At 33.5% G+C, this 13,085-nt stretch overlaps 1 protein-coding gene across 5 annotated transcripts in view; it reads right to left on the reverse strand.

The window, feature by feature from the left end:
* SPAG16 (sperm associated antigen 16) overlaps nucleotides 1–13,085 on the reverse strand; it is a 952,656-nt gene that overhangs the window by 911,852 nt on the left and 27,719 nt on the right. For all 5 annotated transcript variants that reach the window (XR_012374325.1, XM_073879053.1, XM_025892134.2 and 2 more), the window contains one exon: nucleotides 3,467–3,574. Coding sequence is in view for 4 of the 5 variants with exons in the window: in XM_073879053.1 (XP_073735154.1) it covers nucleotides 3,467–3,574 (108 nt within the window). In the remaining variant the exon portion in view is untranslated. The remainder of the gene's footprint in view (nucleotides 1–3,466; nucleotides 3,575–13,085) is intronic.

The following is a 13,085-nucleotide window of genomic DNA, read 5'->3' on the forward strand; positions in this document are numbered from 1 at the left end:
ATATATATATATATATATATATATATATATATATATATATACACACAATGGAATATTATGCAGCCATCAAAAGGAATAAGATCTTGTCATTTGCAACGACGTGGATGGAACTGGAGGGTGTTATGCTGAGTGAAATAAGTCAATCAGAGAAAGACATGTATCATATGACCTCAGTGATATGAGGAATTCTTAATCTCAGGAAACAAACTGAGGGTTGCTGGAGTGTTGTGGGGGTGAGAGGGAGGGGGTGGCTGGGTGATAGACATTGGGGAGGGTATGTGCTATGGTGAGTGCTGTGAATTGTGCAATACTGTTGAATCACAGATATGTACCTCTGAAACAATAAGGCAATATATGTTAAGGGAAAAAAAAAGAAGATAGCAGGAGGGGAAGAATAAAGGGGGGGAAATCGGAGGGGGAGACGAACCATGAGAGATGATGGACTCTGAAAAACAAACTGAGGGTTTTAGAGGGGAGGGGGGTGGGGGGATGGGCTAGCCTGATGAGGGGTATCAAAGAGGGCACGTTCTGCGTGGAACACTAGGTATCATGCACAAACAATGAATCATGGAACACTACATCAAAAACTAATGATGTAATGTATGGTGATTAACATAACAATAAAAATTTTAAAGATAAAAAAAAGAAACTCATGTTAAATGAGAACTCCTATAAAGCTGATAGGTAAAATCAACTAATTATCCACTTAGTTAAACAATTTACAGAAAAAAATTAAGACTGCCATTTTGTGATTTACAGTGAAAGGAATATAGATATATAACTGAAATATTTGGGTAAAATATTAACATAGAGAACTTAGACTCTAATTTAGCCTGGCATGGAAAACACTCTTCCTTATAGTTGATTTATTATGCAATAGTACAACTATCAGACAAGGTGTTCACTGGTGATTAACTTCATCTCTAGTTTTTTTGTGACACTGAGGATATCATTGAAATTTTGTCTTAGGTCCTTAGAAAACACACACTAGTGATTCATCCAAATGGTTAAATGGAGACATTATCCTTAATGATTAAATTTGGAAATAAAGGCTAACAGAATACACAAATGTTAATTATATTACAGTGTAATGTGGATTTCTTCATCAGGGCCCCTGAAGATTACAAAAAGTATAATCTGAAAATGCTAAATTTTTATATGAAATGAATTACAATAGTATTCTCTTTAAACATACTAGGAAATGTAACATGCATGATATAGTTTTAAACATGGGCTAGAGACTCAAGAAAAAAACAATTTAAAAAACTCAAACAATTTACCAAAGGGTAGAATATCCCAGCAGCAACAGTGAACAATCATATTTCAGCTGCCACAACTAGATACAAAGGTGCTCTTAAACTGTTATGTACCCAAGTAACTGAAGTATTGAAACCTGTTTGAATTAGCACAAATAGTGGGAATAGAGTCAAACCTGTGAGAGAATGAGCTGTGATTCAAACTCACTTATTGTATGTGTGTGTGCATACACATACAAACTATTAAAATACCTTTGGGCTCTTCCTCTGGATAAACGAGTGGTTCACCCTAATGAAGTCACAGCAATTATTTATCTTTGAACAAGGAAAAAGCTTAGCTACCTTGAAGGGACTTCTACATGACCAATAGGAACCACAGGCTCCTATAGTGTCCTGAGTGTAGAATAATTCCCCAATTTAAAGAATGTACTCTTAAAACAAAATACAATATACAGTTCTGAAAAGACCTGTATAAAAATGCGAAAGGGAAATCTAGATAAAGTAGTATATATTCAACATATACTTTCAATGTTATGATATATGCAAAAAATTATCATTTATAATGTTCCATGTACAGTATCAAGTATTTATACATATTAATCCAAAATATATTATCAACATTGTTAAGGATAAGAGACAAAACACAATGGACATCTAAAGGTAAGTGGTAAAGCCAGACTTCCAATGTTTACTTGACACCAAAATCCAAGCTCCTTCTATTATACTGTTCTACTTCTCAGTTACTGTTTAAGTTAAAAAGGGAACAAATCATTTTGAACACTTTTTATGAATTTCTCCAGACTAAGACCAATTTTATGAACCAAAAAATTCAAACCAGAATATTAGACCAAAAGACTTGGTTAAAGACAAAGAACAAAATTTCTCAAGGCCCTTTTTTAAGTTAATGCAATCTTCCTCTTAAAATGGTGCTTTATTCCTACAGACGCTTAAGAAAAGTAAGGAAAACTCTAGTTTCTACAATTTATTAAGTTTAAGTACATTGATTCTGAAGCTTCATGGGACAGCCTATGATTTAGAAATCATAATAGTCATGATAACCATAACCACCTACAAAAGACAGAAACGGTCATTACCATCCCTAAACTGTGTTGTCCCATACAGTAGCTATAGCTAAATGTAGCTATTTAAATTTAAACTTAATTAAAATTAAATACAATTAGAAATGGGGTGCCTGGGTGGCACAGTTGGTTAAGAGTTTGCCTTCCGCTCAGGTCATGATCCCAGGGTCTTGGGATCGAGCCCCACGTTGGGCTCCCTGCTCAGCGGGGAGTCTGCTTCTCCCTCTCCCTCTCCCTCTGCCTGCCATTCTTCCTACTTGTGCTCTCTCTCTCTCTCTGTCAAATAAATAAAATTTTAAATAAATAAATAAACAAACAAACAAAATTAGAAATCGAATCCCTTAATTGTGTTAGTCACATGGCCAGTGCTTAACAGCACATGTGACTTAGTAGCTATTGTATTAGACAGTACACATATAGAATATTTATAACATCACAGAAAGTTCTATTGGATAGCACTGCCCTAGAGCAAATAAAGGAAAATTTTCATTAAGGATTATAAATTATTTTCTTGTTTTTTGTTTTATTTTTGGGGGGAGTTTCTTTCTTTAATTTGGAAGTAGGAGAGGAAGGGAGGAGGGAAAATAAAACTGAATATTTTTTAAATAATTTCTAAAAACCTTTGCATAAATTCAAGGTCATTCAGCATATGCCCCCCCTCCACCTTACCCTTGTCAAGCAGCTTTTGCACTTTATTCTCTATGCATACAATATGGTGAATATGCCATATTCCTTCATGATTTGGTGCCTTTGCACAGTATGTACTGTCTGTCCAGAACACCCTGCTCCCTCTCCCTCTGTTAACTTATACTTCAGAATTCCTAGAAATAGGTCTCTGAACCCTCTCATACCCCAGTCTAAAGGTTAGGGTGACCACCCTTGGTTGGCATAGCAACATGCAGAATATTTCAGTTAACTCCTCCCCTATCACACATCCTAGTAGTCTCTGGGAACCTTGACAGCAAGGGCCTAAACTTACTTATCTTTATATTTCAAACACATAGTATAGCATACAGTAGAGACTCAGTAAATGTTGAATTATTATTTTACCTCAAACCTTATGCCATAACCAAGTTACTTAAATGTTAAATAACTCTTTAATAAATATGCCAACAAATATTAGCAGCTTACCCTTTGAGGTCATTAATTAATTTGTTTTTTTCCTGGACTATTCGTTTATGGTGCATTCGGTGAAAATCACGTTCTTTTTGCGTTTTCAGCAGATCTTCTCTAGCTTTGCTGAAAATAATAATTTAAAAAATCACTGCTAATTCCAGAAAAACATTTGACAAAGTACAACATCCATTCATGATAAAAAACCCTTAACAAAGTAGGTTTAAAGGGAACATACCTCAACATAATAAAGGTCATATATGAAAAATCCACAGCTAATATCAACCAAATTGGGGAAAAACTGAGAGCTTTTTTTATGTGATCAGGAACAAGACAGGATGTCCACTCTCACCACTTTTATGCAACATAGTATTGGAAGCCCTAGCCTCAGCAATCAGAAAAAAAAAAAGGGACGCCTGGGTGGCTCAGTCGGTTAAGCGTCTGCCTTCGGCTCAGGTTATGATCCCGGAATCCTGGGATCGAGTCCCGCATTGGGCTCCTTGCTCAGCAGGGAGCCTGTTTCTCCCTCTGCTTGTGCTCTCTCTCTCTCTCTGTCTCTCTCTCTGACAAATGAATAAATAAAAAAATCTTAAAAAAAAGAAAACAAAAAGAAATAAAATACATCTAAATCAGAAGGGAAGAATCAAACTTTCACTATTTGCAGATGACATGATATTCTAGACAAAAAACCCTGAAGACTCCACCAAAAAAACTGCTAGAACCAAAAGATGAATTCAGTAAAGTCACAGGATACAAAATCAACATACATTTCTATACACCAATAATGAAGCAGAAGAAAAAGAAATTAAGGAATCGATCTCATTTACAATTGCACTAAAACCATAAGATACCTAGGGATAAATCTAACCAAAGAGGTGAAAGATCTGTACTCTAAAAACCATAAAACACTGATGAAAGAAATTGAAGATGACAAAAGAAATGGGAAGACATTCCATGCATTCATGGATTGGAAGAAAAAATATTGTTAAAATATCTACCCAAAGCAATCTACACATTAAATGCAATCCCCATCAAAATACCAATAGCATTTGTCACAGAGTTAGAACAAACAATCCTAAAACTTATATGGAACCACAAAAGACAACAAATAGCAAAGCAACCTTGAAAAAGAAAAGCAAAGCTGGAGGCATCACAATTCTGGACTTCTTATATTCCAAAGCTGTTGTAATCCCAACTACAGTACTGGCATGAAAATAGACACATAGATCAATGAAAGAGAATAGAAAACTCAGAAATGAACCCATAACTATATGGTCAATTAATCTTCCACAACGCAGGAAAGAATATTTAATGGGAAAGAGATTGTCTCTTTAACAAATGGTGTTGGGAAAAGTGGACAGCAACGTGCAAAAGAATAAAATTGGACCACTTTCTTATACCATACACAAAAATAAATACAAAATGGAAGAAAGACTTAAATGTGAGACCTTGAAACCATAAAAATCCTAGAGAAGAACACAGGCAGTAACCTCTTTGACATCAGCCATAGCAACTTTTTTCTAGATATGTCTCCTGAGGCAAGGGAAACAAAAGCAAAAATAAACTATTGGGACTTCATCAAAATAAAAAGCTTCTGCACAGCGAAGGAAACAATCAACAAAACTAAAAGGCAACCTACATACAGAATGGGAGAAGATATTTGCAAGTGACATATCTGATAAATGGTTAGTATCCAAAATATATAGAGAACTTATACAACTCAAGACCTAAGGAACAAATAATCCAGTTAGAATTTGGGCAGAAGACATGAATAGACATTTTTCCAAAGAAGACACACAGATGGCCAACAGACACAAGAAAAGATGCTCAACATCACTGATCATCAGGGCAATGTGAATCAAAACTACAATGAGATATCACCTCACACCTGTCAGAATGGCTAAAATCAACAACATAAGAAACAACAGTTGTTGGCAAGGATATGGAGAAAGGGGAACCCTCTTGTACTGATGGTGGGAATGTAAAATGATGAAGCCACTCTGTAAAACAATATGGAGGTTCCTCAAAAAGTTAAAAACAGAACTACCCTACAATTCATCAATTGCACTATTAGGTATTTACCCAAAGAATATGAAAACACTAATTTAAAGGGATACATGCGCCGTGATGTTTATAGCAGCATTATCTACAATAGTCAAATTATAGAAACAGCCCAAACATCCGTTTATTGATGAATGGATATAGACTATGTGGTGTACATACATGTGATGGAATATTACTCAGCCCTAAAAACAAAAGGAAATCTTGCCATTTGCAACAACATGGATGGAGCTAGAGAATATTATGCTAGGTGACATAGTCAGACAAAGGCAAAATACCATATGATTTCACTCATATGTTGAATCTAAGAAATAAAACAAAGAAGCAAAAGGGGGGGGGGAAAGAGAGACTCTTAACTATAGAAATCAAACAGATGGTTACCAGACAGGAGGTGGGTGAGGGGATGGGTTAAATAGGTGAGGGGAATTAAGGAGTGTGTTTGTGGTGATGAGCACTGGATGTTGTATGGAAGTGCTGAATCACTATATTGTATACCTGAAAACTAATATTACATTGTATGTTACCTGACTGGAATTTAAATAAAAACTTTTTAAAAATCATTCCTTATTCCTTTCTGAAAAAAAAGTAATCAGTTCAAATCCAGTATTGAACAATTCTAAAGATAATTTAAAAAAACAAAGATTCCATTCTAATTCACATTGAAGGATTCTAAGCAACGTAGTGCATATGGGGTTGGGAAATGAATGGGACACCACCTATAGCTCAAAAATATTCATTCACACACCATTTAAGTAAAAGAAAATTAAATATATGTTGCCAAAATAATGTATAATCCATCTACTTTCAAAAAGAATTTGTTTACAAAATTGAAATGCATATTTAAAACAGGATAATTCAAAATAATTACAAATAAAGGAAAAGACTTACAAAATTTAATTCTGAATTTGCTTGAATATATGGTTAAAAGACAATGTATTGGGTTACTTAGTTCTGATAATTGTGAAAAAGAAAGCATATATGTTCTGGGAAACCCAGATTTTATTCTGGTAATGCATATGAGAAATATGTACCACCTGTAGATCATATTAGTAGAATAATTGGTAACTTGATGAGAAAGGTTCTTTAGTATCAGTGTTGTAACAGAGAAGCATTCTTCAACTGGATATACCTTCCACAAACCCCTGATAGAAAGCAAACAAGGGTATTCTTTCTAAGCCTAATCAATAAAAAATTAATAGGAATTATGTTAGTTTCAATATGTTAGTTTCAATATAATAATGTAAAATATAATTATAATGAAAAAGTAGCTATGTCACAGTCTTAGTTAACTGACAAAGTGCTACTGCATTGAGATTCCCATGTTCTGAAAAATGGGTGCACTGAATTCAGGTGCTTACATCTCATAAGAGGTCACAGTGGAATAAATCAGAGGTATCACAGAATTTCAAAATACAGATTCACATAAAATAAGTGCAAAAAATACATATTTCTGCATGAAGAGCTATGTCAAAGCAATCCCTGAGGAGCAGAGACTGGAATGCTGCTAAAAAAGCGGGATGAGGTTAGGTTTTCAGGCCCCTGATGGGGCATATTATGATCAGTGAGACTTCTGCAAGATCAAGTCCCATGTGGCATATGGTAAAAGTGTCTCATCCATTCTTCCAAGTTTCTTTCTTCCCTTCTCCTCAAATCCTCAAACCTCCCCCATTTTTTAACATGACCTTTTTCTGAATATGTTCTTTATTTTACTGCCAAAGTTGTAGTTTTTATCACAAGTAAATAAACAATGTGTCACAGGCCTCACAGGCTACTACCACCATCTAACCCTCAACTTCATTTCCATGCCAACGACTTTGAATGTACAAGAAATGCTTGACTGAAATATTCAGTCTTGAAAAATCATCTGAGGAATATGTCAATTAGGACATGAACAAACAATGTATTCTGTCCAGGTTTTAATCCTCAGTGTGAATGAAGATGGATGAAAAGTGAGGGAATCCCTCTGCCACCATTTGCCTAATGAATAGTGAGTTAAGAGGGAGGACAGAGTTTAAGTAGAGTGATTTAAGAAGATAAAAGGCTGAGTTGATATTTTGTTGTGAAAACACAAGAATACCACAGGAATTCTCATTCATTTGTAAAGTGGTTTACATATCTTCTTGTACATAAAAATAATAAATGTTACTGTTATCATCACATCACTATTACTAATTAGTATAGCAGAACAAATATATTCAATTTCTCTAACAGCTTGATTTATTTACCTAAAATAGGGGACATGCCAGTAGATAAATATCCTCTAATGGACAAAAAATATCAGAATACATGCTTATTAGTAAATTTATAAAAGATTTAAACTTTTATGAACATCTGTTTTGAGTCTACTAAAGCTGTCTTACTTTCAACAGCTTGATGAGTTATATAAATGAGCTAATGTTTTATTTCTCTTATCTGAAATGTAAACCCATAATAGATTAAAAAAACTTAGAAAAATAAAAAGTTTCTTAAGCAGAACTACAAATGTGCAGCATTGCATCAGCTCCCTTTTTAAATATACATTTATAGGCCTATTTGTACTTATCCCAGGAAAGAAAGCATAGGAATTGATTGAAGTATTAGACCTTAAAGTTTTCTGACCATTAAATTGGTTTTCAGGGACTTGCTTTCTATTTGCACAAATGAAGTCTACTCAGTAAAACAATTTAGATTCATTTCATGGTGATGCTTCTGTTACGACCTTCCTGCTGCCCATCTGCTTAATAAAAAGAAAATAAAAATTGCACTAAAAAATAAAATTTATATATTCTTATAAGCAATTAATATTTTAAACTATACAATATTTTCTGATTAATACAGCACCTTTGTGATTTAAAAATAAATCTTCTACTAAGACACCAGAAATTCTATTTAAGTACAATGAAGTAAAAATTATTCAATGAAGCATTCTATTTAGATTTATCATAAAGAACATACTTCTTACTGCTTTTTTTTAATGAGATAGCAGAATGACTAATTTCCCCACTTCAGGAAACCAACATACCAAAATCTACAATTAAAGTATGAAATATTAAAATACTCCTATTTTTATATCATAAAAGCACTGTCCCAAAAACTCCATGTTTCAAATTATGAATCTGATTTAATAGTGTGCTCTTAAAAATTATTTTTAAATGAATGCCCCCAGTAATACAATTTTGTTAACTGGAAAGTTTTAACTAAGTATTTTAAGTGACCACTTAATTATAGATTTATTGGGTTATTTTATTATAATTTGTTAAAAGGAAGCATACAAACATTTTCTTGTTTATTTGCACCAAAGTAGGCCATCTTTGTCATGTATTTTTCTCATGCACAAACAAAAATCAAAGCAACTTCTGGTAACAGTATTACATAATAACCAATTATTTCACTGTTTTCAACTGGTTATAAATGAATTCATTTAATTCACTAATATTAATACTTGAATAATTGTTGGATAGCCACAATGGGTTCTATCATATTCGAGGAAAACTTTCATTATATACTTAACCAAAAAAGAAAGGGGTATACCCATGTCCAGAAAAAAATACCTTCTTAATTTAACAAGCAATTACCTAAACACTAAACCATAAAATTTTATAGGCCTCATTATTATCTCTATTTCCACAGTGTTTGTTTCTGAAAGTCATTAAATTAAATGGGTCTCTGGAAAAGCTGGATACTCTTTGACCTTCTGTAGAAGTGAATTTTGTAAGTGAAGTTTAGGGCTGCTTAGTAAAGCACCTAATTTTTCCTCAATATTAATTGCTTTTTAATTTTCTTTATGTCCATATTTTCTGGCAGAAGATTTAAAACAAGTATTTCATTATTTTTAAAATGGTACATTTTAATCTTCTAATTAGCAATCCTAGTCAGCTTTTATTTTCTGTCAAACCTTCAGTACACTCAATAAAACTTTTCTGGTCTGCATCATATTTCTTTTATGTAGAAGCCCAGCAAAGGACAGCAATACTCTAAATGAGGCAAGACTTAACTTTATGGAAAGCTGTTAAAAATTCCATTATGAAGGGAAAATGATGCCTACTCCAAAGGAATGGTATAAAAGGGGCAAAATTATCAATTAATTACTCTAAAAAAATATTAAAAGCTTAACTAAAAAGCCAAAATGTTAATAGCACACATTCACTTAAGCCCCTCCTACTTGTCAGAGGTAGGCCCTAGGGTTATGTTGAGCACAAGATACTCCCATTATACAGAGTTCACAAAATAACAACAAAATATATACATTAGATAATTAGATGCAAAGGCATAAATTTCAAACTCCTTCATAAATATACAGTATTAAGTTAAGGATAATCTAAATAAATGGAGGGATATACCATAGAAGACTAAAATTTATGAATACATCAATCCTTAAAAATATATATGTATATGTAAATATAGGTGTACACACACACACACACACACCACACACATTCTTCCCAAGTCATGTTATAAATTCAATTCAATTTCAAACCCCCACCTTTCTATAGAAATTGACAAAGTGACTCTAAAATTTATATGGAAATACAAAGGACCCAGAATAGCCAAACTATCTTTAAAGAACAACAAAGCTATAGGAGTAATGCTACCTGACTTCAAGAAATTACCTAAAGCTACAGTAATCAAGAGTGTGGTACTAGAATAAAGACAAACAGATTAATGGAACAAAATAGAGTCTAGAAACAGACCCACAATTATAGAGTCAAATGATTTTCAATAAAAATTCCAAAGAAATTCAATGATGGATGAAATTTGTTTAAGAATGGTGCTAGAACAATTGGATATTCCTTTAGAGAAGAAAATTAATCTTTAGCTCCTACCTTACACTATATACAAAAATGAATGATAGTTATAGGCTGAAATAAAAATTCTTAATCTTTAAAGGTTTTAGAAGAGAACATAGACTAATATCTCTGAGACCTCGGAGTAGGCAATAGTAACTCAGACAAAATATCAAAAGCAATACTATTAAAAAAATAAATTAGACTTCATCAAAATTTAATACTTCTGCTCACCCAAAGACACCATAAAGAAACTTAAGCGTGAAGCTATAACTGGGAGAAAATATTCACAATGTTCTGACAAAAGATTCATATCCATAATATGTAAAGAACTCTTACAATCAGACAAACAATCCAACCAAAAATGGGCAGGACTTACACAGAAAGTAAGAGAGATGAACAATCAATAAGTACACACACACACACACACACACACACACACACACACACACAAATGTTCAATATCATTAGGTATTAGAAAATACATATCAAAACCACAACAAGCTGCTACTATACAATTACTAAAATGGCTAAAATGAAAACCACTAACAATACTCAATGATGGTTACAATGTAGAACAACTAGAACTCTCATAGACTGATACTGAGAATGTAAAATGACCCAACGAAATGTTGGAAAATGGACTGTCAATTTCTTGTAAATACACACTTACCCTTTGGTCCAGTAATTCTACTCCTAAGTTTTTAACCAAAAGAAAGAAGGCACATTCCCACAAGAAGACTTGTACACAAATCTTCATAGCAGTATTATTCATTAGGTACCACAGTTGAAAATAATCCAATAGAAAAATAATAAACAAAATGTGACATACACTATACAACGGAAGACTACATAGCAATAAAGAGGAACAAATTACTGATAAATTCAAAAATCACAGATATATTTTACAGAGTTTATGCTGAATGTAAAATGTCAAACACAAAGAAACATACATTCTGTGATTCCATTTATGAAGCTCTTGAACAGGTAAACTGATCAAATATCAGAACACTGATATATCAGAACACTGATTGCAGGGGCAGGGATACCTAAGAAGGGACATGGAAATTTCTGGATAGACAGAAATGTTCTACATTAAGATGGGTATGGAAGTGACAAGACTTTATCTGTTTGTCAAAACTATGTAGCTAAGACTTGGACATCTCAATTTATGTAAATTATAACTCAAAAAAAGAACTATAAAAAATAATGCATTATACTAAGTAGATGTAGAGTAGGATGTGGGTGGGGTAGAGATGAATTAAGAATGGCAGAAAGATGTTAAAACTGATAGGCCCATGTGATCATTTCTAAATCCTTGATTTTTTTCAGAATTAGGTTAATATATGTAAATAATAAATTGCTATGTACATGTCTTCTGGAAAAAATACTACTTTTGATGTTTATTCAGTGTTGCTGCTATTGCTAATAATAAGGTTGACAAAGATAATGATGATGATGCTATTCTACCTACTTAACATATATTGTATATCAGGTATTATGTTCATTATCCTATGATGGGTAAGTCAAGCACAATTGTTGCCTTCATCAAGTTCACAGGAGTATAGAGAATATTAATAAGGAAATAAAATATAAACTTATATAACCATAAACTAGTGACTGTTATGAAAGGAAAAAAGGGTGCTATAATACAGAATACTGGTTTAATCTTTATTGAGCACTCACCATGTGACAGACATTGGCTAAACACTTTAAAATGATTCCCCTCAAGGACAGATAATACCATCCCACTTACATAGGAGGAAACTGAGTGATAATTATATTATCATATCTAGTAAAGGGTAGGGTATCATGTAATTGTGTTGCTCTCTCCATAATACCTGATATCAATATCTGTTCTAAATTAAAGTTTGACTGGGGTTAGTAATGCTGAGTTTGATAACAGCAAATTTTGGCCTTTCAAGAACCTAACTGTTCCATAAAAAGTTTGTTTGACTTCATTATTATGCTGTAACCAGATAAGTCAACCTACAAGAAAGTTAAGCAGGATATAACGTATTCCATATTTCCATCATGTCCCTCAATCTAGTCTGTTTTCCAACAAAAACAAGCTCACATTAGGCTTCTCTTCAAAATTATCCATTAGCCTCACATCCCACTCAGAGGAAAAAAAACAAAGTTCTAACAAAGGGCTCTACCACTTATCCCCTGGTTCCAGTCACTATGGTCTCCTTACTGGCCCCCTAACAAGCCAAGCTGTGCCCACCATGGGCTCTGCTACTTCCTTTTACCTCTGCCTGGAATTCCCTTTTCCCAATTTTATAAATGGCCTCCCTCAGTTTCCTCAGATATCAGACAGGACTTCCCTCACCACCCTATATAAAACTGCACCCCATTTATCTCTGTCTCCTTTACCATGTTACTTTTCTTCCTCGAGTTTGCCATCACATGTTATATCTGTCAACATCCACATATAGTTAGTGACTATCTTATTGGACAGCACAGCCTTAGAGAGTGTTAACAGTGCAGAGGTAAGAAAAAAAAAAGCTTGTCAATGAGTTAGAAGAAGAGGTAGAACAGCATGCTGTCACAGAAGCTGAAGGAAAAAAGGAATGAAATAAGATGTATAATTGAGTGGAATAGGATGCACAATTGAGCGGAATAGGTGGGGTGGAAGCCAGACTGCAGGATGTTAATGTACAAGTACAATGAGGCTTTTAGGAGTAAACCATCCAAATGAGAATATTTTCAATGTCTACATTACGGGAAGACATAAAGCACTAGGTCAAGATACAAAACAAGATCAAGCAAACAAGTTCTCAATTAATGAAACTCATAGTAGCTTTTGTGGA

Source organism: Callorhinus ursinus, unplaced genomic scaffold (genome assembly GCF_003265705.2).
Source record: "Callorhinus ursinus isolate GAN/ISIS: 27379988/994484 unplaced genomic scaffold, GSC_fseal_2.0 scaffold2, whole genome shotgun sequence".
Classification (NCBI taxonomy): domain Eukaryota; kingdom Metazoa; phylum Chordata; class Mammalia; order Carnivora; family Otariidae; genus Callorhinus; species Callorhinus ursinus.